This window comes from Melanotaenia boesemani, chromosome 3, assembly GCF_017639745.1.
Source record: "Melanotaenia boesemani isolate fMelBoe1 chromosome 3, fMelBoe1.pri, whole genome shotgun sequence".
Classification (NCBI taxonomy): Eukaryota; Metazoa; Chordata; class Actinopteri; order Atheriniformes; family Melanotaeniidae; genus Melanotaenia; species Melanotaenia boesemani.
Genome location: NC_055684.1, coordinates 8,384,272 through 8,410,075, shown reverse-complemented (window position 1 = coordinate 8,410,075; position 25,804 = coordinate 8,384,272). Strand labels below are relative to the sequence as shown.

The 25,804-nt window shown below is 39.4% G+C and overlaps 1 protein-coding gene across 2 annotated transcripts in view; it reads right to left on the bottom strand.

Annotated features, from left to right (window-relative positions):
- The window catches only part of LOC121636447 (E3 ubiquitin-protein ligase RNF123), a 96,378-nt gene that overhangs the window by 35,934 nt on the left and 34,640 nt on the right, over positions 1–25,804 (bottom strand). For both annotated transcript variants that reach the window (XM_041979963.1, XM_041979962.1), the window contains exons 29-36: positions 25,456–25,543; positions 23,847–23,934; positions 23,102–23,186; positions 20,732–20,871; positions 18,844–18,900; positions 18,624–18,755; positions 17,152–17,227; positions 16,821–16,905 (exon numbers count right to left, since the gene is read on the bottom strand). In XM_041979963.1, the coding sequence (XP_041835897.1) occupies positions 16,821–16,905; positions 17,152–17,227; positions 18,624–18,755; positions 18,844–18,900; positions 20,732–20,871; positions 23,102–23,186; positions 23,847–23,934; positions 25,456–25,543 (751 nt within the window). The remainder of the gene's footprint in view (positions 1–16,820; positions 16,906–17,151; positions 17,228–18,623; positions 18,756–18,843; positions 18,901–20,731; positions 20,872–23,101; positions 23,187–23,846; positions 23,935–25,455; positions 25,544–25,804) is intronic.

Here is a 25,804-nt window from a genome sequence, read left to right as displayed (position 1 = left end):
AAGAAAGCCAGAGAGCCACCGCAGTAACAGACAACGTCTTAGAATTTATCGTCCTGGATTAATACCCCCTGTTCTTTGTGGAAAACATTCACTGTACGTCCAATTTCAAAACAGTATTTAATAGAAATTCTTTGATCCGAGTTTATTTACTCAATAATTAAAACAGTTCTGTGGCCATAATGGATTTCATGTATTAATAAAACATGAATTATTTAAATAAAGATTAAGGCTCTCAAAAATACCAGCAGTAACTAATTCATGTAATTAATTGAGTAAAATTTTTAACCAGAATTAACGCTCCCTCATCCCCCACACTTTTCCCGGTGAGAGGGTTCAACACTTGCACTCTTCCATTTAAAGAAAAAAAGGAAAAAGAAAAAGAAAAAAAATGTTTCCTGCAGGTCTGTACTAATACGCCTTCTCCTCCTCGGCTTCTACTCCTCTCTACTGGTCCTTGGCCGGCTGCCGGTGATCAGCTGATCAGCTTCTCTGGTGTTAGCACCGTCTTTCTTGTTGCATCTGAGGAGGAGGAAACTAGCGGTTCATGGTTCATCTTGTATTTAACCCAAAGTATTGTTATTGGATGCAGTAGCAAAAATTTATCAGTCTCATGTCAATCACATCCATGTCACTGTCACGTGAAGCTGAAGAATGAAATAGAATTTATAGAACTCTTAATAAAATAACACTGGTATGGGATCCGTACTCGATATCGGCAGATACCTAAAAGCTAAACCCCGGGTATCGAGAGAAAAAACTGGCATTGGAACATCCCTAATTGTTATACATTCTGCTAACAAATTATTGTAGAAGTATTAGATTGCGTAAACTAACCCATTAGCACTCTGCTAACACTCGTAGCTTTCAGCTAATTTCTTCAAATTGGCACAATTCTAATATTAGTTTATATTCCCATCACACACCTCAGCCTAATGTTAGCCTTTTAGCACTCTACTTACCAATTCGCTACCCTGGTATAGCGCTGTTGGCACTATGCTAACCAACCTGTTAGCATTGTTATAAAACAGCTTAAACTCTTACAAACTCTTATGCGTGCAATTTCTAGTAGTACTCTCGCATTTCGGTAAATCAACTGATTAGCACATTCTTAGAATTCAGATAATTTCTATACCATGAAATAATTTAGAAACAAGTTTCTAGTTCGGTTACATGCACCATCTGCCTGTTAGCACCATGTTAGCCGGAATACAAGGATGAAGCTGTGATCTGTCATTTAATCACCTTCTGTTACAGATGGCGATAATTTTCAAAAACTCATCATATCACACGAACACTTATAAGGAAAAAACATTTTTTATGACTGTCTGCTGTGATTCTCCTGCAGACGTCTGACACTGAGCCAAGTTCCTGCCATCTGTCACCATTTTATCTTAAAATAAAGCAGCAAGGTTCTGTGAGCAGGTTCTGTTTGGGGAGTCTGGACAGCACCGATGTCAGCCCAGACACTGTAGATGATGTTTCTCTGACTTCAGAGATTTCAGGGGGTTCACCCTGAGGAAGATCATCTTGAATGTGTTTCAGATTTTCCCTCAGTAATCATGGTTAGAGTGATTCTTAATGGAGAGAACACACTGCCTCAGTGCACTCAGCATTTTAATACTCTGCAGTAAGTGTGTGTGCAGCTGTTTAGATCCACCCCATCAGTAACACAGCAGAAATAAAGCTCGCCATGAGCTGCAGGAAACTGTAACTAATTCAACTGATCATCAGAGGAAACAACCAGCAGGTTGATCAGAGGGAACCAACTGACTGGTATTTAAGTGGAAACATCAACAGTTACATTACAGAGCTGTGAACAGACCACTGAGCTTATCTGATCAACACATCTCCATCTGTGGTATGAAGACTCTTCATCATCATCCTCACATGACTCTGGGCACAATTTATGGAATTTAAGGAGGGTGGTGCTGGTCAACTTCCAGTGGTCAGAGAATCCGGGATGACTCCAAGCCAGAAAATCAATCCTGATCCAAAATCTCTGTTGGTTCTCCAGCACCAAGGCTTGGAGGGCCAAACATCCGAAGATCAAAGACCCCCCAGTCTGTGCTGGAAGTCCCGTGTGACCCAGTGGGTCCTGCAGCTGTCCGACTCGACCCAAAAACATGCAGCAGAACTTTTTATGGGTTTAAAATATCAGAAATAGTTTTGAGAAGCCTTCTGGCTGAACCTGAAACACTACAAAGATGAAGATCTGAATGACAGATACAATGAAACTGCTGCTGCCACCTGCTGGTAAACACAAGAAATACCACGAAACAAGGTGAGACCAGCAAACAGAACCAGACTGTTCATGATTAACCACGTAATAGCAGAATGAAAACAGCTGGATGAGACATATGTCCATCTTATGAAGGAGCTGAGCAACATGACACAGTCAAAGTTGTGTTTAGAAAACGTTTATGCTCCTGAAGTCGTTTCTAATGTAGCTCAAGAGGAAGAGAAGTCGTCTCCCAACTGGAAGATTGGTGGACTGGCTCCAGGCTTCCCCTGACTGCATGCCTAAGTGTCCTTGGGCAAGACACTGAACCCTGCATTGCCTCCTGATGTGTTCATCAGGGTATGAGAGTGTGTGTGCAGTCCATTTACCAAGAGTCGTTTGAATTTTTGTTGGTTTTGGCTGTGAATGTGTACAGGGTCACCTCATCTCAACTCAAAGTTGAATTAATCAAAACAATTCCCCTCTTATAAATATTTTTTGTGTGTTTTTCAGGCAATGTATGGTTTGATATCACACTTTCTGAACTGTTACCTGCATCCTAAGTCTTTCAGTATAACTGGTTCATAAACCAAAGAGTTCCACGTAATTTAACAGGTTTATGTTTTCTAAATGCTTTTTATTTTATTTTATTTTTAAAATAAAACCAGTAAGATACACTCGCATTGTTTTTCTGAACATGAAGTGAAAGGTTTCCTGACTTCCAGGTCTGTCCACACAGGATCTCATATCTAACCCATTCTCTTCTTTTTTTCCACCTCATCCCTCTTCCTCCCATCACATCACCCTCTTCTTCCTCAGATCTATCTCTCAAACATCTACTCATCACTTCCATCCTACACCTCTCATCAATCAGACTAATTTCACACTCATCTTTTGTCCTCTGACTCCACATCTTCTTCCTCCTTAAAACCCTTCCTCTTCCTCCTCCCTTCTTTCCTCAGAGCTTTTTCTTGGCTCTGACCTGTTTTTCCAGCCTCGTTTCCAGCTGACAGAAGAGCATGAAGAGGGAAAGCTGCCCCCCACATGAGCATGGATGCACAGATAAAACCACGTTCATCACTAAACTAAAAACAGAGAAGAAATCTGAAATATTCTGGATCACAGTCTGCATTGTTGTCAAGACACAAGCGTCACTCAGAAGACTTCTGGGTAATGTGGTGCATGCTGGGATGTGTAGTCAAATAAAGGTGAAAAGGAAATATTGTGTGGAGGAAAATTTATCCAGAAGAGTCAAACTGGGTCGAGTTTAAAGACAAGTGAAAAAGTTGTGGGATTTTTACAAATAAACAAATCACTTTCAAAACTGAATCTCTTAAATAAATAAATAAATAAATAAAAAAAAAAAAAAAAAAAAAAAAACTAGAAGCATTCAGAGACCACAGACCTCCGCCAAGCCATAGGGTCACTCACCTGAGAAAAACCCCAAAAGGCCCAACAGCCCACCCAGTACCTCAGATACTTTGAATCTTTAGGATAACCAGGTCCAGAATATCAATATGATCCGAGCCATACAATGTCGAATTATAACATCTACCATGATATCATCTTGTAATTTCTTTTTTTTTTTTGCCAGTGATTCATTATCTGATGAGTTAGAAGCTGAATGACAAAGTTATCCAGACATTCCAGTAGTAAAAAATCCTTAAAAAAAATACTGGATCCAGACGGTGATCTGGATCACCACCAAAATGTAATCACTTCACCTAAAAACTAACCTTTATTTCCTTTAAGACATTTCCTGAAAATTTAATGAAAATCCTTCCATAACATTTTGAGTTATGTTGCCCACAAAGAGACAGACAGTAAGACACAGCTGATAAAACAATTTTAAAACAATGAACAGAAGCAGAAGAATGAATGTAGGATTAGCTTTGGCTTTGCTCCATCAAATGAACAAGGAAGATCCAGATGGAGGAGAAATGATCAGCTCCTCTTACAGTAGGACCAAGTTAGGAGCAGACATCCTTGTCAAGATGCTGAGGCGGTTTTCATCTCGAGCTGCAACTAGAAGATGGCCTGTTGTGGTGTTTATAACGTTTTGGACATGGCTGCACTGAATGCAGGGTCCTCTACTGGATGCCAGAATGACCCGGTGTGTGTTCTTCACACACACAACATGCAATACAATAAAGTATTGTGGTTTTATCCCCCTCAAACAATTGATAGAAATATATATACAATTAAAAAATATTAATGATTTATTGAAGCTCTGTCTACTACCAAATGATAAATGAAAAATAAATAATGAATGAAACTAAGTTTTAAAGTGAAAAATTGCCTCTGTAAACATCACCTTTACCATTTTTATGCTGCGTTGGCAGGGTGTGAAAATGTTTCAGGGGGGTGTTGGACTGTTGGCGGTTCTAATGTAAATAAAATTCCTGGATCCAGGCGGTGATCCAGATCACCCCAAAAATCTAACCAATTGTTCATTATTCCATTTCAGAGATTTCCTGAAAATTTCATCAAAATCTGTCCATAACCTTTTGAGTTATGTTGCTAACAGACAGAAACACACCCGTTGCCGAAAACATAGCCTCTTCCTTGCCGTAGGTAATAGAATAATAAAGATAATGGGAATATATACACAGAAAAAAGACAAAGCAGGTTAGATCATTAGAAGAAATCTAATCTAATATGACTTTTAATAAATAAATAAATATAATCGTGTGTTGCTGATGAAGCTGAACGCGACTCAAAAAGGAGAAAAAAGTAAAAATGAAGGGATGAAAAATGACTTGAAATGAGAATGAAACTCTTTACTGATCCTTACATATTGATCATGTTTTATTAAAATATCTACAGACACACAGCTCATTTGACTGAGACTTGATGTCTCCACCTGAAGATTAATGATACAATCATCACTGCAGAACAAACAGACGCAGCAAATTTCCCAGAATGCTTCATGAAATCAATACGATGGAACACAGATGAGATTACAGACCAGATTTATCAATTTAAAAAAGTCCACAAAACCTGGGGAAACAGACTGGGGATGATGATGACACAGTTCATGTCTGGCTGTCTCTTCTGAGTCAATCCAGAACCAGATGATGATGATGATACAGAGGAGGTGATGAAGATAGAAATGTGTTTTTGAGTTCTACCGTTCAAGTAAACATAATGAGAACATCTGTTAGTACTCAACTGGAATAGCAGTTCTTCTTCATGAACCCTGAAGTTAGCAGCGGGCAAAGGCTGGATTCACAGGAATAGTTTGTGTAAATTCTCAGTCATCCTAAAATTTAAATTTAAGGCAACTGGACTTCCTGTCTCTTGAAGATGCTCCTCCTCTCATCCAGAAGGCTTCTTCTGGCTGAGTTCCAGGCATGTAAACTGCTTGGCTGTTCACGCTAGGAAGCAGCAATCCTGATATGTACCATATTAAACTAACGAGGAAAAACTCAGCTACAAGACTCTACCAAGCATTGGTATCCAAACCAAACACAGTTCAAACCCAAAGCAGTTTTATGGGAATGCAACAAACCGTGAGAGCAGCACTGTTCACTTCAGAGCTTCTGCTAATTTTCAGTTCCTTATCATACCTTACTTTACTAATTCCTAGATGTCCTCCTCTATCCTCTGGCTTTTACTGAAAGTGGTTTTCTTTTAGGAGGAGATAGCCATTCCCATTTTCTACTGTGTTCCAAGTGAATTCACCATGGTTACTGACACAGTAACACTTATCTTGATTCGGACACAGGTCTCAGCTTTCCTTTCGAGACCAAGATTATTCATACAGCCCTTATAGTAGTGAAGATATACTTCATCTATTTTGGGTGTCATTTCAGACAGGAGGCAGAAAAACGGGCTTCTTCAAGAACATGGGCCGGTTCACCAGAAAGCACCAAGGTTCTGAGACTCCAGAACAGAACCAGAGCCAAACAGTATCTGTCTGGAAGCAACATGTTTGTCTCTGAGCTTCTCAATATTTATTAAAAAAAAAAAAAAAAAAAAACTGCCTTTAAATATGCTGCTGAGCTGCAGGTTCACACCTGCACAGGTGTCTCCACCTCACAGGGTCACATGACTGACGGAGCTGACAGGATGCCATGCTTTAGTCCCATCAGAACAACCGGAGGAAACAAACAACCTCTGAAGTCCAAAAGAGCAAAAACATGGAAATAAAGCTGGGTGTGTATCTAATGCAGAAACTCACATGAATAATGCAAACACAAGGCTCAGTTGTCATGGTGACAGGCATGTTAGCTGCACTGAGATGGAGCTGCAGCCCAGTTAAAGCAGCTGTGTGCGCTGGTTCTGGATGGAGTTCTGAAGGTTCTGACCAGCAGGTGGAACTGGAGTGATTCACATGAAGACAACAGATTTATCTCAGATATACGTCTCATTATGGGAATAAATCAACTTTATTATAATATAACTGATCTAAACAGTGTTTAAGAACAGTAGATAGTTTCTACCTGACGTCCAGCAGCTACTAACATCTATTATCTCCCGTCTCTAATGTCAGATTATAGATTTTATTACAACTGAAATCCTAATAAATCCTCTAATTGGAGTTTTTCTGATCTCAGCACAAAAAAAGACTAAATTAACAGAAGTTGAGTGTGAACCAGCCGTCACTAATTTCAAAATGAACGTCTGTGTTTTCATTCATATAAAATATATATTTCAAATGAGTTAATATATAATAAATATTAGTTCACACTAACAGCTGACAGGGTAAAGCTGTTCTGATGGACAGATGGAAACAAAACTAAGTGCTGGCACTAACATGGCGGCTCTGGAGACAGTTCAACTGAATTTATTCACTATTTGTCCAAAATAATAAACATAAGCTGCTTTTGTTGAAAAAATAAATTAAAATTATATTGTTTAACTTGTTTAAAATGATAATTTAATTTATAACTTTAGACATTTTTGTTCTTGCTCTTGTTTTGCTCCAGGTTGTTTTCTCAGGTTTCTTCAAACAAAAAATCCTGCAGTAAACAAAATGCAGCATGTTAGCGCATTAGCATGTTTCAGTGTTTAACACCAACCAGTTGTACTGTCTGTGATCAGAATATATTTGAGCCTTAAACAAAACACAACAAAGCAAAAAATTAGTACTGAGGATTTTTTTTAAACAAGGTTAATGGAGTTTTTTGAAGAACTGTTTCAGCTGTAAAACATTTACTGTTTATTGTTCAAACTCTGAGTAAACAATTTAGAGCTCAGGTGTAAACAGAGTGAACTGGAGTGTTTGCACATTTTGCACCGCTGCCTTAAAAAGGCAGGAATCAACCAGTGACTCAGCAGGTTTGTCAGTGATATATTCCATAATGGTCGTCATGACAGGCCCCGCATGATCTCTGATCAGAACCCATCATTCAGTAATGAGAGGTTCTGTAGAAATCACAGTCTGGAAGTAGAATTGGGCAGGAACAACATGTTCTGCAGAACCAACAGCTGAGAGATCAATCTTCTCTCCATCTCCCTCAAACGATGGCTAGAAGTACCGCCTTATAGTGATGTGTGGACTGATACCAAAATATTCATACTACCGATACCAATGTTTAAGGTTCTTGAATTGATATCATGTTTCGATATGGACATTTTATTGATTTGGGGTAGAAATGGAGCCTACCATTAACTGGAATAAGTGGAAAGTAACTATAATATCAGGATCTTCTCTAAATTATACCCACTTGGCTGGAACTACTTTTTCTTCCGCCTGCCATAGTTATATGTGAAATGGCCCAGTGGGGTGGCTCAGCAGCGCATCTCACTCACTCAGGCCGTAGCATCACGGGTGGAGCTGAACAGCAATGGTGATGTATGATGTGTAAGAGGACATGGAGGTGTTGTAGCAACACCACAAACCACCTTAAACATCTGAATGTCGACCATAACAGAATATAATTAAATTATGTTGAGGAAGAGGAGGAGAGGGACAGATGCTGCAAGGGTGAGACACGTCACTCTTGGAGCCCTTTGATGCTGCAGGCAGGTACTAACCACTATTCAGAGGGAGGAAATGTGGAGCTGTGGACCACTGCTGCTAAATTTTGGATAAGCGATTTTCATCTGTCTGCTAGGTTTCAGGTTTTTTTGTTGATGTTCAAATAACAGGAGTTTCCCTCGTTCTAAAGACTATTGCATCCTGTTTTATTATGTACAGTATTAAATATGGTTATTTAATAATAAAATGCTGTGATAAATATCTGTATGAGTTCAGTTTGGAGTGATATGTCTCCCTGAGATCAGCTCACATTAATTCAACAGACCTAGATTCAGTGGGTAAGGATGCTGCTATCATTAAATATTCAGTAAAACAGCCATTGTAGGGTGTTTAAAAAATAAAAATACAGATGAAAAATATTTAATAGGTTAGAAAAACAATAACATGATCAGTCCCTCTCATTTCTTTAGACTGAAGTTTAAATATTTAAATATGTAAGTGTTAACAAACATATGCAGATATCGTGGCATTTATATATTTATTCATTTTACTGGTAATTTCAATTTCATTCACAAAGTATTCTATAAAAATGTAACTACCACTTCTTTTCCCCTCAGTGTAGCTGCTTTAAAAATGATTTTCCAAAAGTTTCTGTACAAAGTTTCGGTATCACCGATACTGGCTCGTATTTTACTTGGTATCGGATTGGAAAGAAAATGAGTGGTATCGCACATCACTGCCACATTATAAGTCATTTAAAATGATCCGATTGGATCCGCTCTCTTGTTTCTTGACAACACGATTAGCTGTCCCCACCACGACTCTCACTAGCTAGTGCTAACTCTTTCAACCCTGTTGAATGAGTTAGCGTTAGCTAGTCGTAGAGAGTGGCACTACAGGAAGACATCAGGAGTTATTTTAAAACAAGTCAACATAAAAGTTTAAACTAGAAAGAAATTATTTTGTCAGCTGCTATTAAGTCATTAATGATAGAAATAACATTTATTAAGCAAAAAAGAAAAAGAACAAAGTTTTCTTATCATTAATCAACGTGTTGTTTTGTCATGTGACAGAATCAAAGCTGCCAGCGAGGAGGAGATGCTGAGGCAGGTGAGTTTTAGTACTCAGATCTGACTTTATCTGCATAAATAATTCAGTTTTAATCATAGTTTAATTTTAGTCACATGAAATGTGACTAAAAAAGGATATTTTTGTTTGATACAGATTGCTGAAAAAATAGGGACCATCATTTTAACATGTTTTTAATTAAAAAAAATAAATATCGTTCCCTCTAATGTCACATATTTTTTGCAACTGCAATACATTATAACGATCTTTATCAATTATAGCTATTAGGATGATCGTGTACAAACATAAAGATCATTCTGTACTTTGTCGGCAAAAAATGAAGTCATTCCCTGAATATAAACTTTCCCTCGTTCAGGTTTTCTATGTCCTCTAAATGACATAATGTTACAGATAAATATCTATCATAAATCCATTTAAACACTAATATACCAAGGACGTCTGTGGGATACTTATGTCCCCACCAATGCAAAATCCAGCCTACGCCCTTGAACCAGAGGTTCTGTACCAGTCAGGATATAAAGTCCAAAATGACTGAAAGAAGAATCATTCAGAAACACAATCCTCTGAGCTGATGGGCAGTGAAGCAGCGATCAGATGGAGCCATTAAAGCTTCAGCAGCTCTGTGGTGGAAAAATCCAACGTCCCCCAGCGTTGGCCTCTCATAAGCTCATTATCCTCGGTCTGAATCTAATCTGTGGAAGGCTGAGAGATGCTTCTCATGTCTGTCAGCCAGAGCTAATGGACAATAATTAGCACCATTGATTTCCACACGGGAAGTGGGGGGGGGGGGCTGTTACTAGTTCCAGTATGGACAGCGAGGATGGGAAGGCCACACTGAATATAAGCATGAAAAGAAATCTGGGATGAAGGCTGTGAGAAGAAGGGATGAGGATGGCAGAGTGATGAAGATAAATCAGATCAGACATCAGGGTGATGAAGAGGAGGAGGAAGATAAAGAGTATACATCATCAACGATCCCACCAATCATCCGCCAGCATTAGGAAAAGAGAAATGAAACTCGTTCTGACCCAGAAACAAAGATTAATGTCTGATCACCTGGATCACCATGGTAACATAAGCTGCAGACATGTCGTTATGTTCCTGTTTTCAATGGACTCAAACATCAGTTCTGATTTCAGAACCTGATGAAAAATCTTCAACCATCATAAGTTCCATCAAACATTTTCATCTCATTTAATCATTTCCTGTCCTGATGAGCTGGATCTGACCCAGAAACGGACTCATTGCAGGTTGTTATGGGGTGATGTCAAACAATGGGAAGGCTGGAGAAGGGAAACAAACTAAAATCTGACTAAAAATAGAACCGGGAAAAGGAAAGAATAAAATATACAGACAGAAACAGGAAGTCTATGTTTGTGAACAAACTGCAGGAAATAAACGTAAACCAGACGAAAAGCAGGAAGCTGAAGAGAAGCAATCATGGGCTGAGGATGGTTGGATGGAAGTGATGAACTACCAATCTGATTGGACAAAGAGATGATGCTGGAAGTTTGGTTCTAGTCCAATGAAACAGAAAGATGAGCATGTTAAGAAAAGCAGCAGATTTCCTCCATCATTGATAAACTGGGTTAATGTCAGGTGACCAGGACAGATGAAGGTCATTTCCTCTGCAGGACATGGACAGGTGGACAGTTCACATTCAGTCAGGAGTTTGGTGATGATGATGATGGCTGCACTGAAAAAGATGAAGACGACGACAATAATGATGATTATGGACAACAAAGATGATGACAACAATAATCAAGATGAAAATGATGATGATGACAATGATGATATAATGATGACGATTATGAAGATGACCGTAAAGATGAAGAAGATGATGATCAAGATGATAATGATGATGATGTCAATGAAAATGATAATAATAATTATGATAATCATGATGATGACCATGAGGAGGAAAATGATAAAAACAATAACGATGATGATGACGAAGGCTTAAACTTGTGCTTTAGGAAACACCTCAACTCAGTCACATAGAAACAATCCATCTATCACACACACTGGAACATGGGTGTGTGTGTGTCAGACCTGAGAAGCAGAAATGTGTCCTGGTGATGAGCAAACGGAGACAACCAGAGCTGAAAGTTCTACTTTCATGTCAACATGCAGCTCATTACAGCTCAGCTTTGTTCTGATCCGTGTTGGTTAATGAAGGACGTTCTGATCCGTGTTGGTTAATGAAGGATGTTAATCAGCTAAACTTCAAACACTCTCTCTGTTTCCCTGCAGGACTTCCCAGGTTTGCACGCTGAGTTCTGACCCAGAGTTTCGCTCTGATAAACGCTGCTGCACACACAGCAGCATGTGATCAGACGATATCTGATATTGAGTCAGTGTGTGTGTAATCAGTTGTACCATGGTGAGTTTAAAAAGTACACAGAGTAAAAAGGATCGGAACATCAGAACTGTGAAGAACCATCATGCAGAAAAAGATCAGGTTTTGTTTGGGGAATTTGGTACCAATCAGAAGCTAAACATAAAGACATCAGGTTATTTTCTATAACCTGTTTTGTTACTGCTACACGATGCTTGTATCATTATACACGTTAAACATCCACATAACCAAAAAAACATCAGGAAATTAACTGTGGTCTGCTGCTCTCTGACATTCACCACATCACACACTCCTTTTCAAAGAAAAAAAAAACTACAACAAAAACACAAAAAAACATTAATACTACAAGACACATAAAACTAAAAAAAAGTGGTACATAAGACCAGAACTACAGACTGACCCGGCTCCATCTCTGTGTGATGTGAAGGTCCAGTAAGACAACGGATGCTTTCTCAGTGAGCAGAACTTTATTCTCATTTGGGTTCTATTTCCTGTCCGGTGGTGGTTTTCCTCAGTTCATGACGGAGCGTCTAAGGTCCAATAACTAAATTCTCTCTATTAGCTCAGTGGAATGTCCTACTGTGGACTGTCAGTATGTCACAGCAGATATCTGAATGCTGACCCAGTTTTTCTTCCAGCTTGTAGAACCTGTTTGTTGGTTGATGTGGACAGAGGCTCTCCTTGATTTAGAACATGTCAAAACCAGGGGTGGAGCTAGACTTTTATACATGGGGGGAGTGTATCTCAAAAACTAAGAGACAAACTGTTCCAATAACCTGTATAGTGTAAAGAATAATTTTCTTTATTTTTTGTACATTTAGAAATGCATTTTTGTGTATTTTTTATATTTATGGCACAATTTTATAAGTTATTATTACCCATTGACTTTCATAATCATTTAGCTTAAGGTTTACGGATCATAGAAATATGATGCACTTGAGGAAACTAAGAAATGACACCACTGCACAAAAACAACAGAGTATGCACAGGCGGACCATTTCTGTTGCAGTTTTTAAAGGGTCAAACTGGATCATACTATAAAGAGACGACTGAGGCGCCCACGTGGATGAGAAATAAAAAGCCTTTTTTAAATCATCGCTAATCTAATTATAAAATACATGCGATTAAAAATTAGACATGCCTACGAGTTTCAGCCAACAAAGCTTTCGTCAGAGAAGTGGAAAAATGTTTGTAGTGATGAGGATCACTCTGAGAAAGAAGAAGCTTCCACATCCAATTTTTTAGGCATCAGATCAAAAAGAAACAACAGACTACAAGGACAACAAAGCAGAAGACTAGAAGAGGCAGAGGTAGGACATCGAAGAGTTCCAGGCCATAATCTACACACCAGGAGCAGAAGCAAGAACACGAAGAACAAGTAATCAACATTTCCGACTCTTCCCTTTCACTCAGCCATATTTCCGTCCTCTCTAAAGGCCCTACTTTTGCCTTTAAGACCACAGCCAGTGAATTTCAAACAAAAATCGATTTGTTTAAATTCCATCAAAATCTTCGGCTGAAAGTTTGGTACCATACTAATCCCAGCCAAGAACTCATCTAAGAACAACATTCAGGCCTAACACCACTTTCACACCCAATCTATGTAATCATACCTTCTATAAGAAAGTGACATACGAAGTAGACCAACTTTTTGCATCAAAAAGAAAGATGGATAAAAACCTGACAAAAGAAGAAACAGAGATGGCTGTCAACTAACGAAAATATTATTAAAAGAGCGGATAAAGCAGGAGCAGCAGTGGTTTGGGGCAGAGATCAAAGAATGGTGACTACTATGAATCCTTATCATGTAATCCAATAGAAGAAATGAAAGCTGAACTTAGAGATGCTTGGACATGCTAAAAATAATTAATGGATTTCACAAAAAGAACATGACTTCCTTATCTGTAATTGCTCAAGAATTCCCTCATTCTACATCCTACCTAAAGTGCATAAGAACTTAAAGAATCCACCTGGAAGACCGATCATTAGTGGCAATGAATCGATTACAGAACCAGCATCTCAATGTGTTCACTTTTACATCAAGCCCTTTGTCGCAGAACTACCATCCTTTATTCAAGATAGTACCTATGTCTTGAATAAAATTAAAGATATAAAAAATATTGGATCTTCGGATGTTTAAGCACCAATATTGATCACCAAGAGGATTAGAGGCATTATCGTACTATTTGGAAAAGAGACACCCTGAACAGATGCCTCCCTCAGATTTCATCCTTCACCTGGACTCTAAATAAATGGTAAATGGTAAATGACTCTAAATAACAATGTGTTTCTGTTCCAGAATCAATTTTTCAAACAAAAGAAAGGTACAGCAATGGGTGTGTGTTTTGCACCTAACTATTCCAATCTGTTCGTGGGAGCATGGGATGAAAAATTTGTATATTCTGACCTCAGTACCTATCAGAAAAACATTAGTATGGTGGGGTATGTATATAGATGATATCATCCTACTTCGGTCTGGTTCAAGAGAAGAACTGCTCCAATTTCATTCATATTTAAACAATATAAATAAGAATCTAAAGCTCAGCTCAGAGTTCTCTTCATCTGAAATTAATTTCTTAGATCTTAAAATCTTTAAAGACATCAGTGGAGATCTAAATACTTCTATCTTTAGGAAACCGACAGATCGCAATGCAATCCTTAGAGCCGACAGCTTCCATCCTCCCTGGCTAATAGAAAACATCCCATTTGGCCAATTTCAGAGGCTTAAACGTATTAGCGATACAGAAGAAGACTTTAATAGCAATGCACAAGACATGAGCCAGAGATTCATAAAGAGAGGTTATAAACAACAAACTATATGCAAAGCATTAGATAAAGCTAAATGTCTCCCTAGAGAACAGCTACTGGGCCCAAAACAGAAAGATCAGCCGAATTCTAACCAAGTATGCTTTGTAACACAATACAGTAACGAAGCACATCAAAGTAAACAAAACGTTAAAAGAAATTGGGACATACTGAAAAGCAATAGTGTCCTCAGGCAAGCTCTTCCGGACTCTCCGATGATTAGCTTTAGGAAAGCCCCAACCTTAAATAGTAAATTAGTTAAAAGTCACCTGGCCCCCTTACAACAGAAAACCTGGCTTTCTATCGGAAAAGGTAACCATAAGTGCAGACACTGTGATTGTAGCAGTATGATTAATGTCAATTACTTTACTGATGGGTCATCTGGTCGTAAATATGACATAAAATCATTTATCAATTGTAATACTTCATATGTAGGTCATAGATTAGAATGTCCCTGTGGTCGTTTCTATATTGGAAAAGCAAAGTGCAAGTTAAAAGTAAGGAACATAAATACACAACAAGAATGAGGAACCGACAATATCCTAATCATGGCAATTTCGAGTCATTAAAGATTACAGGTATAGAGCATATAGAAAATTTCATTAGAGGCGGAGACAGGCTGAAAAGACTCCTACAGAGAGTCATTCTGGATCTACACATTAAAAGCTACACAATACCCAGGTTTGAATGGGGAACTGGATTTTTCTCCTTTTTTATAATGGTTTATTTTTGGATAATGGTCTTGTGATCTAATTTACTACTTTGTGGTTCCTGTAAGGAATAAATAACAATATCTATTTAGACTTAAGCATGATTATATATGTATATTTCTTTCAGATATGGGTGTATTATGCTATGTTAACCTATTTCTATAGATTGTCTAACTCCATTTATCACTGGCAGGTCAATTATAACATGAGACCCTCCACCTGCCCACACCGAGCAGCTGCTGCTGATTTTCTCTGGATAAATGGATAATGATTTGATTGACAAACATTTTGCCACTTGCTCTGATAAAAGACTTGTTGGCTGAAATGCGTAGGCATGTATAATTTTTAATCGGCATGTATTTTTTAATTAGATTAGCCATGATTTAATAAAGGCTTTTTATTTCTCATCCACTTTAGTGCCTCAGCCATCTCTTTATAGTACAACCGGAATCCTCGAACTGAAGAGCACCAGAGGAAAGATATTCTACACACCCAAGTAGCACTCCACGTTTCCGTTTCGTTTCAAACTGGATCATGTAGCACTAGCTCAGCACTAAGTAAGATAGATACTAAGGGACACTTTGAGCATCTTTATAGTTGTAGTTCAGTTGGGATTTTTTCATAAAAAAAGTGAGTTAATGTGTAATCCCTAAATTTACTCATTGAAAAACAATGACATGGTTTCCCCACATTATCTTAAACCTAATCTGGTGCTACCATATAACTAGATTAGCTCTGCTATGCAGCTTCATACTAACATCAGGTTATAGTCCTACATAACATTAGTTGTTGTATCTGCACAGGGACAAAATCTCTTCTAGAAATGTGCAACCGAATGTCAATATTTTTAAAGGATTAATAATTAGGACGCTACTTCAAAATCAACTTCAAACTGGTGTAGTGATACTTATGACGTGGCCAGACAACCACTCTAGTTCCACCTCTATTGTGTGGAACTCAGACCTGATTAGCCACTTAACCAGCGGCCAGAGCGACCAGAACGTCCCCCACCCCCTCTGCATACCTTCATTCTGTAATTGGACCAGAGAGGTGCCGGGAGATAATGTGTTTGGACCTGTGTCAGCCTCAGAGTGACTCATCTTTGTCCAGATTAAACCATGACGTCAGTGCTCTGAGCTCTGATTAACTAGATGATGATCTCTCTCTCTGTCTTTTTTTGTTATCAGCAATCACTTCAACATTTTCCAAGCCAAAGTTTAAAGCCCAACGTGAAACAGAGTTCTGGTAGAACATCTTCATGCATACCTTCAGGCCTGAGACAAGCTACTAAATAATTAAAACACATTTTATTGCAACTAAAACGAGTTCAGCCTTCCCACAGCTGAGGGTCAGTGAATGTAACATGAGGTGAAGCTGAGGGGGGAGCTAAAGACTGAGACTAGACCACTCTGCTCTGATCTGGTTCTGGGATGAAACAGAACTGATCGGATCACTGACTGGTTCTCAAGTCGGGTTCTGTTGAGACAAGATCTGGTTCTAATACCCATCCGTATCTCTGTTCATCCAGTGTTTAAGTAAGTAAAAAAGACAAAATACTGAAATGGGTTTAAACATCAAACTACTGAGAGACACCGGACCTGATCAGCTGATTGATCAACTGTTTCTCATCATGCATTAATGCTGTGTCAGATGCTCATCACTCATAGCTCCAACAATCAAACAGAAGTCCTGGACTGACAAAACTAGTCCTACCCTGGTCTGTCTCCATCCACCAGGATCCGGACCAGGATTCCAGTAACAGCCACCAGGATGGGGTAGTGGTCCACACTCTCCAGACCTGCAGCACACATGAGGAACCATAACCCTTTATCGGGCCCTCACTGAAATACTTGGAAACTTAAAATTTTAACCATAGAATAGAGTGTTATTATAATATTGGAGAATATTACAAGACTTTAAAACTTGTATACTTTTTCCTAAAATAACTAAAGTAAGTGGTCAGTACTAACAGTTTTCTCAAATTTTTATGCTCTCAGTGAAGTAGCTGGGATGTAGACTGATCTTATGGGGAGGGGGTGCATACCTGGCAGTCTCAGGTTGACCACTCGATCAAACAGGTTCTTCTCTGCCGTCACTCTGTTCAGCACCTGGTTCAACAGCTGCAAAGAAAACTGTTCATGAACCTGAAACAAGCTCAGAATGATGACTGGATGACACTGTGAAGTTTTATTATTATTATTATTATTATTATTATTATCATTATTATTTATTATTATTATTAATAACACTCCTGTTCAGCATGTTGTGTTTCACAATAAAACTTGTTTTCAGTCATTAACAATAAAATAAATAATGATGGGAGTGAAGTTACTAAGGTACCAAGCCATTAGGTCAGGTTCTGTTTTCAAGAAATAAAGTCACCAATTCTTTAAGTTACGAATAACTAAGTCACCAAGTTACTGATTCTGTAAATCATCAAGTTACCATGTTATTAATGTACAAACATACCATGTTAACAAGTCACCAAGTTAAGAGTTACTAAATCACTGAACCCCAACGTGAGGGTGTAACCAATATACCAAGTCTTCAAGTTACCATGCCAAATATGATCAAGTCACCATGTCACTTGCATACAATGTCACCAAATCACCAGGTTCCTTAGTCACCATGCCACAGTTACCAAGTCACTAGTCCACCATATCATCAAGTCAAGTTACACAGTTACAGTCACAGAGTCACCAAGTTACTAAGTCACCAACTTACCAAGCCACTAAGTTACTAAGTCAAAGTTACCAAGTTACCAAGTCACTGAGTAACTAAGTCACAAAATTACCAAGTTACTCCAAGATAACAAGTCTCCATGTTACCAGGTCAAAGAGCCACGAGTTTCTGACTCAGAGTTATCGACTCATCAAGTTAGTCAATTTGTTACCAAGTAATAAAGCTACTAAGTCTCAGAGTTACTGAGTTACTAAGTTCTCAAGTATCCAAATTACCAAGTCACCAAATTACCAAGCCAACTTCTCACCAAGGGGACCAAGTTACTAAGTCTCAAAGTCACCGAGTTACAAGTCACTAAACCACAAGCTTATCAAGTCACCAAGTTACCAAGTTACAGAGTCACAAAGTCAGTTTCTATGTAACATGACAACTTCAATTTGTCGGGAAATAATAAAACCATGAGGTTCGTGGTCACTCAAGTTCAGGTCTACAGACGGACCAGGGGTTGTGTTAACCGAATATCTTCTGTCATCAACCAGTTTATTAAAACGATGATGGAAAGATCTGAAGACCATCTGTCATTTTGACAGATTTCAATTCACAGCAATTGAGCGTATTATGTGTGTGTGTGTGTGTATGTGTGTGCACGTGTGTGTATGAATTTCTTAGAATATTCATTAAAAATTAATGAAAATTAAACGCTATTGAACATAAAATTATCATCATCATCACATAAAAAATTTAATTTATTGATTATGTTAGGATTTTTTTTAACCTGTCAGTCAAAATGACAGACAAGGAAAAAGTCTAATGCAACCTCTGAGACTGACTCACCTGAGCAAGTCGTCGCAGCAGCAGCTCAGCAGACGGACGCGACCAGTCCAGAAAGATCTCTGGCACTAGTGTGACGGTCATTTCCAGAACCCGCAGCAGGCTGACGGACAGATCAAAGCAGGTAGCACACACCTGCATCCAGGTTCACATAACAATCAGAGTTGCTGGTTAAACCCAAACCATCCATGACAGAAAGAACTCATCCGGATTCTGGGATTACCTTCAGCTGACGAGTGTCCACAAAGTTTCTCTCTGGACGTTCTGCAGCCTGCTGGATCTGCAGAGACGAGGACATTAAGACACATGACAGAAGAACCATCACACACCATAGAAATCCACCGGCAGAACCCTGGTCTGAAGATGCTGAAGATGCTGCAGCTGGAACCTGAACCAACGTAATCATTCCTCCTGCAGGTCTCTCTGGTGGTTTTGTTCCCATAATCCAGCTTTTTGTCCAATCAGCTTCCAGGTTTCAGTGATGTTGCTGCCATACCCACTTCCCATAGAGTCAGTCATGCAGCACCTCAGAGCTCCACATTAAGCCTCATGACCTCCCGTGTGATTGTTGGGACATAGACCTCTGAGAAACCGTTTGGTTGTGTCTAAAAATCTGAGCTACTCAGATCCACAATCAGCTAAAATTTTCTACTCTCTGGATGTAACGTGGTTTTATTTATTTTACTGGATGTTTTCATTCAGATCTACAGCAGAGGAACAGATTTTTGGTTTTGTCTGCAGAATGGACTCATGAGATGAGACGATCTTCAGAAATAAAAAAAAAACAACAATACAAACCTGAAGTGCTAGCTCCACTGAACTGAACAAAAGCTTCACTGAACTATATGAAACTAAAGTTCTTTTAAACAAAACTTTGCAATCTTTTAATTCAATGATTAACGAGTAATGAAACTCAACATTTCAAACTCTGAAATGGATCATGAGGCTTTGCAAATTTCCCTTCCCCAGTTTAACGTTAAATCAAATCTTTTTCAAGAAATTATGGACTTGGACTTGAATTTCATGAAAGGCTTCACAGGAGGCTGCTCTTGTAACCTGGCGGCGTTTCTCGTTAGCCGGCGTTTTCTCAGCCTGATGCTTAAACTGAAACAAATGAGCCACTTATGGCAACATTTCTTAATTTCTTTGACAATCTCAGTGTTTCATTGGTCCTCTTAGCCACTGCTGAACGTCTGGAAAACTTCCTGCAGAGGTCAACTAAATTTTATTGTGAAAAAATTGTGACTGTGGCTGTGTTTTTTGTTGTACTGAATGTCTGATGTGCAACTGTCACAAATTCAAACAACACACAACACGGTGCAAAGCTGTGGATCAGAGCCAATCAGAGGTGAAGACCCAACCCCTTCTCTGCCTTTATCTGCTGTTTTTCATGATGTCCCTGAGCTCAGGTAAGGGAAGGAATGAACACAGAATATGCAAATAAACATTCAGGGAGATAAAAAATCGACACCTAGACCTGAGAAATGTTAAAAGAAGCAGTACGACGAAAAAAAATAAACAGTTACACTCAACATACGTTTGGTCACAAGTGCTGCCCTGATAGGTGCAGGACCGATTTACTGACATCATGGAAAGTAGATTTATTTAATTAAAAAGAAAAGTATGCACAAACCACATCATGTCATCATAACAGTTCTTCTGTCCAGCAGCTGGCTCTGCAGAGCAGATGAAGCCTCATGAAGCTTTGCTCTCGAAAAGCTTAAATTCTGGAGATCACTAACAGCTTCTCTACCTTTAACAACAAAAAAAACCAACAGAAACACCCTCCACCCCAGTTCTCTCAGAACCAGAACTTTAAATGTTGCTGACTGTTGATCTTTCACATCACTTCACGGGTCTGTCCTCGGCCCACAGATAATCTGGACTTTAGTTTCAGTTTTCAGACATCTCTATTTCAACCTGTAACCTCATCAGTGACCAAACTTCTGTTGCCTCTTTATTGTCCTTTAGTAAAGTTCTGACCTGCTGACAGTCGGTTGAAAGCTGATGTTTTTTTTTTTTTGTAACGAAACTGAACATTTTTGGTCACGTTTCTGTTAACATTTCTGTGTGCAGTGAATAAAACGTATTATTGTTATCTGACTTCTTACCTCCTGGATCATGCCAATGAACTCAGAGAAAGCCCAGTTGAGCTGGTTCAGGACGCTGTTGAGGAACGAGGCAGCCATGTCTTTGTCCATACTCAGCAGCTCCGCCATGTGTCTCTGCAGCAGCAATGACGGACAGGGCTCTGGACCAATCAGACGATAGAGGACAGGTCAGAGAAGGATCACAGCCTGTCTGAGACTGTGAGACTGGACTGAGAACCAGAGAGCATCGGGGCTGAATCCAGAACAGTTTTTATCTGGATGAAGTGTCAGCTGTTAAATTGTTACCACCAAACACAGAAACAAACTAATAAATAAATTCTGTTATCCCAGAAACATGTCAACTTTGAATTAGATAAATATCCATTAGTTCAGCTCCCAGATATCTGGAACTTGCTGTTTCAGATCAGCCTCTACATGGCCAAGTAGATTAAAACATGGAAAATCTTGGAAGCCTATGACGTCTTGGTGTGTGGATGGACAGTGGGTGGGATTGCTACATAGCCGTGTGTTGTAAAAAAAAAACCATGACTGGAGGTTTCTTTTTATCATGGCCTAGATTCTTCGTAGGAGCCCAGTCGATGCTGTCTTCATCAGAAAGATTGCTAGGACATCCCGGTGGATGAAGCTAAAATATTAGCTTCAATTTAGCCCCAACAAATCACCAGCTAACAAAGAAGGACTGTAATCAAGTTTAAAAATTTTCAGACCTTTAACCAAGTGATCAATGCAAACTCTGGCATGATCTGACTCGGCCAAAGATTCACAAGTCCCTTTCTTTATGACTGCTTTATTAAACCCTTCGATTGCTCTCTCTTCTTAAGCTTTAATGAGGAACCCTGAAGAAACCCCCATCCTGATTATCAGGATTTGAACGACTGAAAACAACAAAAAACACAAATGACACACAGTCTGGTCTACAATCAGCTGGTTGACCTCCACTTCCTGTTACACAGAACTGATGTGATGTAATATGAACGTCAGTTTTTATTAGAGCATCGTGTTCCTGCAGGAACGACCTCCTTCATCCAGTCGGATTTGTGTTGGAACTCCATCTATGATGATGCTATAATTACATTACGATAATTAAATTTAACTCTTATCTTTGGACAGAAAGATTGAGGAGAAGGTTTCAGGAACGGACGAAGAACTCGTCTGTCCCATGTCTTCTGGACTCACCAAGTAAAGATGAATATTAATGATATTAGAAGATCTGATAAGTTCAGAAAGCTGATTGATTTCATCCTGTCATTAGGAAGTGCTTCCACCTTCATCTTTACTTCATATTTAACATTTTCCTGTTTTATTGCATACAAACAAACTTATCAGGTCCAAGGAAGGAAAGGAGGAGGAGAAAGAAGAGGAGGAGGAAACTAATGGACAAACAGGGCTGAGAGAGGAAGATAAGCAGAGGATGAAGGATGAGGTAGCAATGGGGATGATGAGGATGAAGGAGAGTTCTGCAGAGCTGCAGCTCCTCTGGGAGCACTAAGGAGTCGAGTGTTCATTATGACAGACTATCCTGCTCCTCCTTGTAAGGACACTAAGGACAGAGAGGACGGTGTGGACAGTCCAACTGAAGGGGCCACAGAAACAGAAAAGCAAACTTACTCTGAAAACTAGCAATGGACAGGTCTCCTGGAGGACATGCAGATGAAGAGGAGACAGATGGAAATCAGAGATCATGCAGGACAGAAAAGATCTGAACATTTACAAGCTTCAGACAAACTGGGCGGAGACACAGCAGGACAGTTCTGGTTCCGAACAAACCCAGTTAACCTGTACAGGTGTGTCAGAGGACAGACCTATGTTCACTTCCTGGTTTATTTCCTCAGAGAATCAGATTATTCTCATCAGCTTCAAACACAAATGGTTCATTCGGAATGACATATTTCTGTTTTTGGTTCTAGTTTTCATTTTTTTAAACATTTCCATCTTTTTCTTTTCTTTGTCTAGTGTTGGTCCATCAGATCCTGAAATTTCCCAGTTTATCTGCAGGGTGTATTAGTCAAAACACGATCCCAGGGATTATAATCTGACTGCAGATAATCTGAAAATTCATTCCCTCATTCATGTGGTGAAGAAGAACTCAGATCCTCTGGGAGATGTTTAATCTCTGATCACTGTTCCTGTTTGAGTCGTTAATAAGAAACAACTCTGTGTTTGGATCTGTTTCCTAAAATAAAACATTTCTCTGCATAAACCTCCAGAAAAAAACGTCAGACAGATGAAGTGATGATTAAAGTGCAGTAAAAATAAATCTGCAGGCATGGTCTCAGGTTATTTATGGATTAAAGAAGAAATTCTGAGACAAAGTGACGAAGAGTCAGAAACTAACTGGATAGAAAAAAAAACTGGTTATTTTTCACTTACTCTGAAGGCTGGGCAAGTTGGCATCCTCTGGTTTGGTCTTCAGCAGGTGAGGAAGACGAGTGTATCTGTAGCCAAAACCACAACCCTGCAGACAGAAAGACAAGGAGGAGGAAGAGGAAGGAGTGTGCATCAGTTTCAGAACTACAGTAAGCCTGATGACACACACATCGCCAGAGCGTCAGGCTCTAACTACAATATGGTCCTCGCATGTCAGGATGGACTAAACCAGCTTGGTGTGGATCTTTTCCTCCACATGAACTCTGTCATCAGGTCCAAACACTGTGCAGATTCACTGCACATTAAAGCTGGATTTATACCGTCTGCACACGGTAGGGTCGGTGCAGCTGACACTGATGAAATGTGCTCTTGCACTCGAGCATAGTGACGGAGTTGTGTTGCAGTTTCTCTTCCCCGTTTACTGCACAAATTCAGCTCCAGGAATCCGAAAACACATAATTACAAACCGACCAATCACAAGTGAGTACTTCTGCATAACTGTACTGCAAGCAGGGGTGCACGTTGGGTTGGGAACAGGTGCATGTCAAGCCTCCACAGACCTACTCAGCATACGCTGAATATGCTCAACCCACCTTCCGCAGACGCCGCGTGAGTATAAATCCAGCTTTAGCAGCTGAAGCTATCTGTGCAGTCACATCGCAGACATCTGTCTCAGACCCGCCAATTCAAATTGGTGAATCTCTCAATCTCCAGTATGTAGGTTTTTTTTAGGTGTGTGCACACTCACTCTCCACAGTCGGACCAGGATCCAGTTGGTCTGGGCCCAGGGTCTCTGCTCATATGGAGCCAGCAGGTTCCTCATCATGGCCACCCGTCTGAAATACAAACCACATCAACAGGTTAGAGCTGGAGGAACAGTACACCCGGTTCTGGATGGTTGGACTGTTACAGACGAGTCTGATGACTTTAATTAACCCTTAAAACCTGAAGCCATCTGCTGGTCGCACCAGTTTTGTTTTTATGTAAAATTACATGTAAAGCCTCAACCTTTTAATCCCAGTCAACATCTAGACATACATCTTTCAGGACAGCCTCAGCTGTCAGATTACCAGGCTAAAATGATGTAAAATGAATGTATCAATAGCTACAGCACCATAAAGACCAACCATATACAAAACAGTACTTGTAGAAATCAGACAGATCAACTGTGACCAAGCTTTTTCTCATCTGCACATCATTCTCTCAAGTCTTGGTTTTTAGGAGAAAAATGCTGGCATTGAAACAAACATGCGGTGTGTCCCCCAGATTCACAACCTTCCAAATTTCAGCGTGGACCAATTTTTCATAAATGACTGAAAGGCATTGATTTTAAAAAGAAAGAAAAAAATACTAGTCACAGAATACAGCTTAACTTTTAACTGTTACATTTAGTGGAGTCGCTCAAAATATTCCTAAAAGTTGAGATCTCAGGTAATGTGGTGACATTAAAAAACCCTACAAAGATTACTGGATCCATTTTCAGCCGTAATACGACTAGGAACTTACAACAATGACGACAGATTCACCGAAGTAGGAGAAATACTCCGTCTGCCCCTCACTGTGTGCAACGGTTTCCATCTTCACCTTCTTGGGAGTTTTTTTTTTTTTTTTTTAAATAAATGAATAAACGCTGAAATTTTTTTCTGATTTTTAGCTGGTTGACGTGTTTTCAGACGTGCGCTCTCTGTCCACTGACGGAAGTGTGATCACCTGTGTGCATGAATGTGTGTCTGTGTTTCTTGATGTTTGGCATCAGGGCAGAAGTGCGGCGTGGACTCAGAGAGCAGCTACTACATGTCAGCAACTAAATCAGATAAATATTAGACTGTAAATATTCAAACTGTTTTTCAATCAAAGGACAAAATATAAACCAGTTCTAAAGGACAAGGAACCTGTAACTACTTCTGTTGTGACTTGGGACTGTATTTTAATAGAAGGATCAAAATACATTAACTTTACCATTTGGTGGAGGCAGTGGGTCTTGTTGGGGGGGGGGGATCAATGCAACAGAAACTTGTGCTTTATGCTACTATTAACCTACTGTCAAAGCAACAGTCTGCTGATCAGACAGAGGCAGACGAGAAACAGAGTCCCAAACACTTAAAGTAAGACTGAAATAACTGATCTGATGTGGATTATTGAGTTTTTATGGCAAGTTAATGAGATGCCTCAACTCCAAAAAGGAAGACATTTAAAAGAGCAGATGATCAGAGACCAAACTGTTGAGCGTGTTCAGAAAAGAAACATCATGATCGTGTTTTAACAAACACATGAAGACAGATTTGGAAACGGGTCACTGTGCAGGCTCAGATTCTGTATTTACAGGAATCAAACCCTAAACAAAAGAAAAGACTCACTGCTCCTCTGGGATCCTCTCCACTGCCCTGAGGGATTGTGGGTAGCAAACATAGCTAGCCAGTGCCTGCATCAGGGAGTCTTTGATATCTGTGGGAACAGAGAAGAGTTTGAATGTGCAGATTTCATCCAGGAAGACTGAACTTCCCACCTGAAGTCTGGTTAGAGACCTTTAGAGATGCGTTCAAAGACAACTGGATGAAAACTAAATATGGTGTTAGTTATTCAGGAAGCATCTTCATCTGCTCCCTGCAGAGCCCCATGGTGTGATGAAAACATCCAGAGTTATCCCCAGCACAGAACCAGCCTTCTTCATCACTTTCTTCAGTCATTTTAAGTCTCTGATGCTGC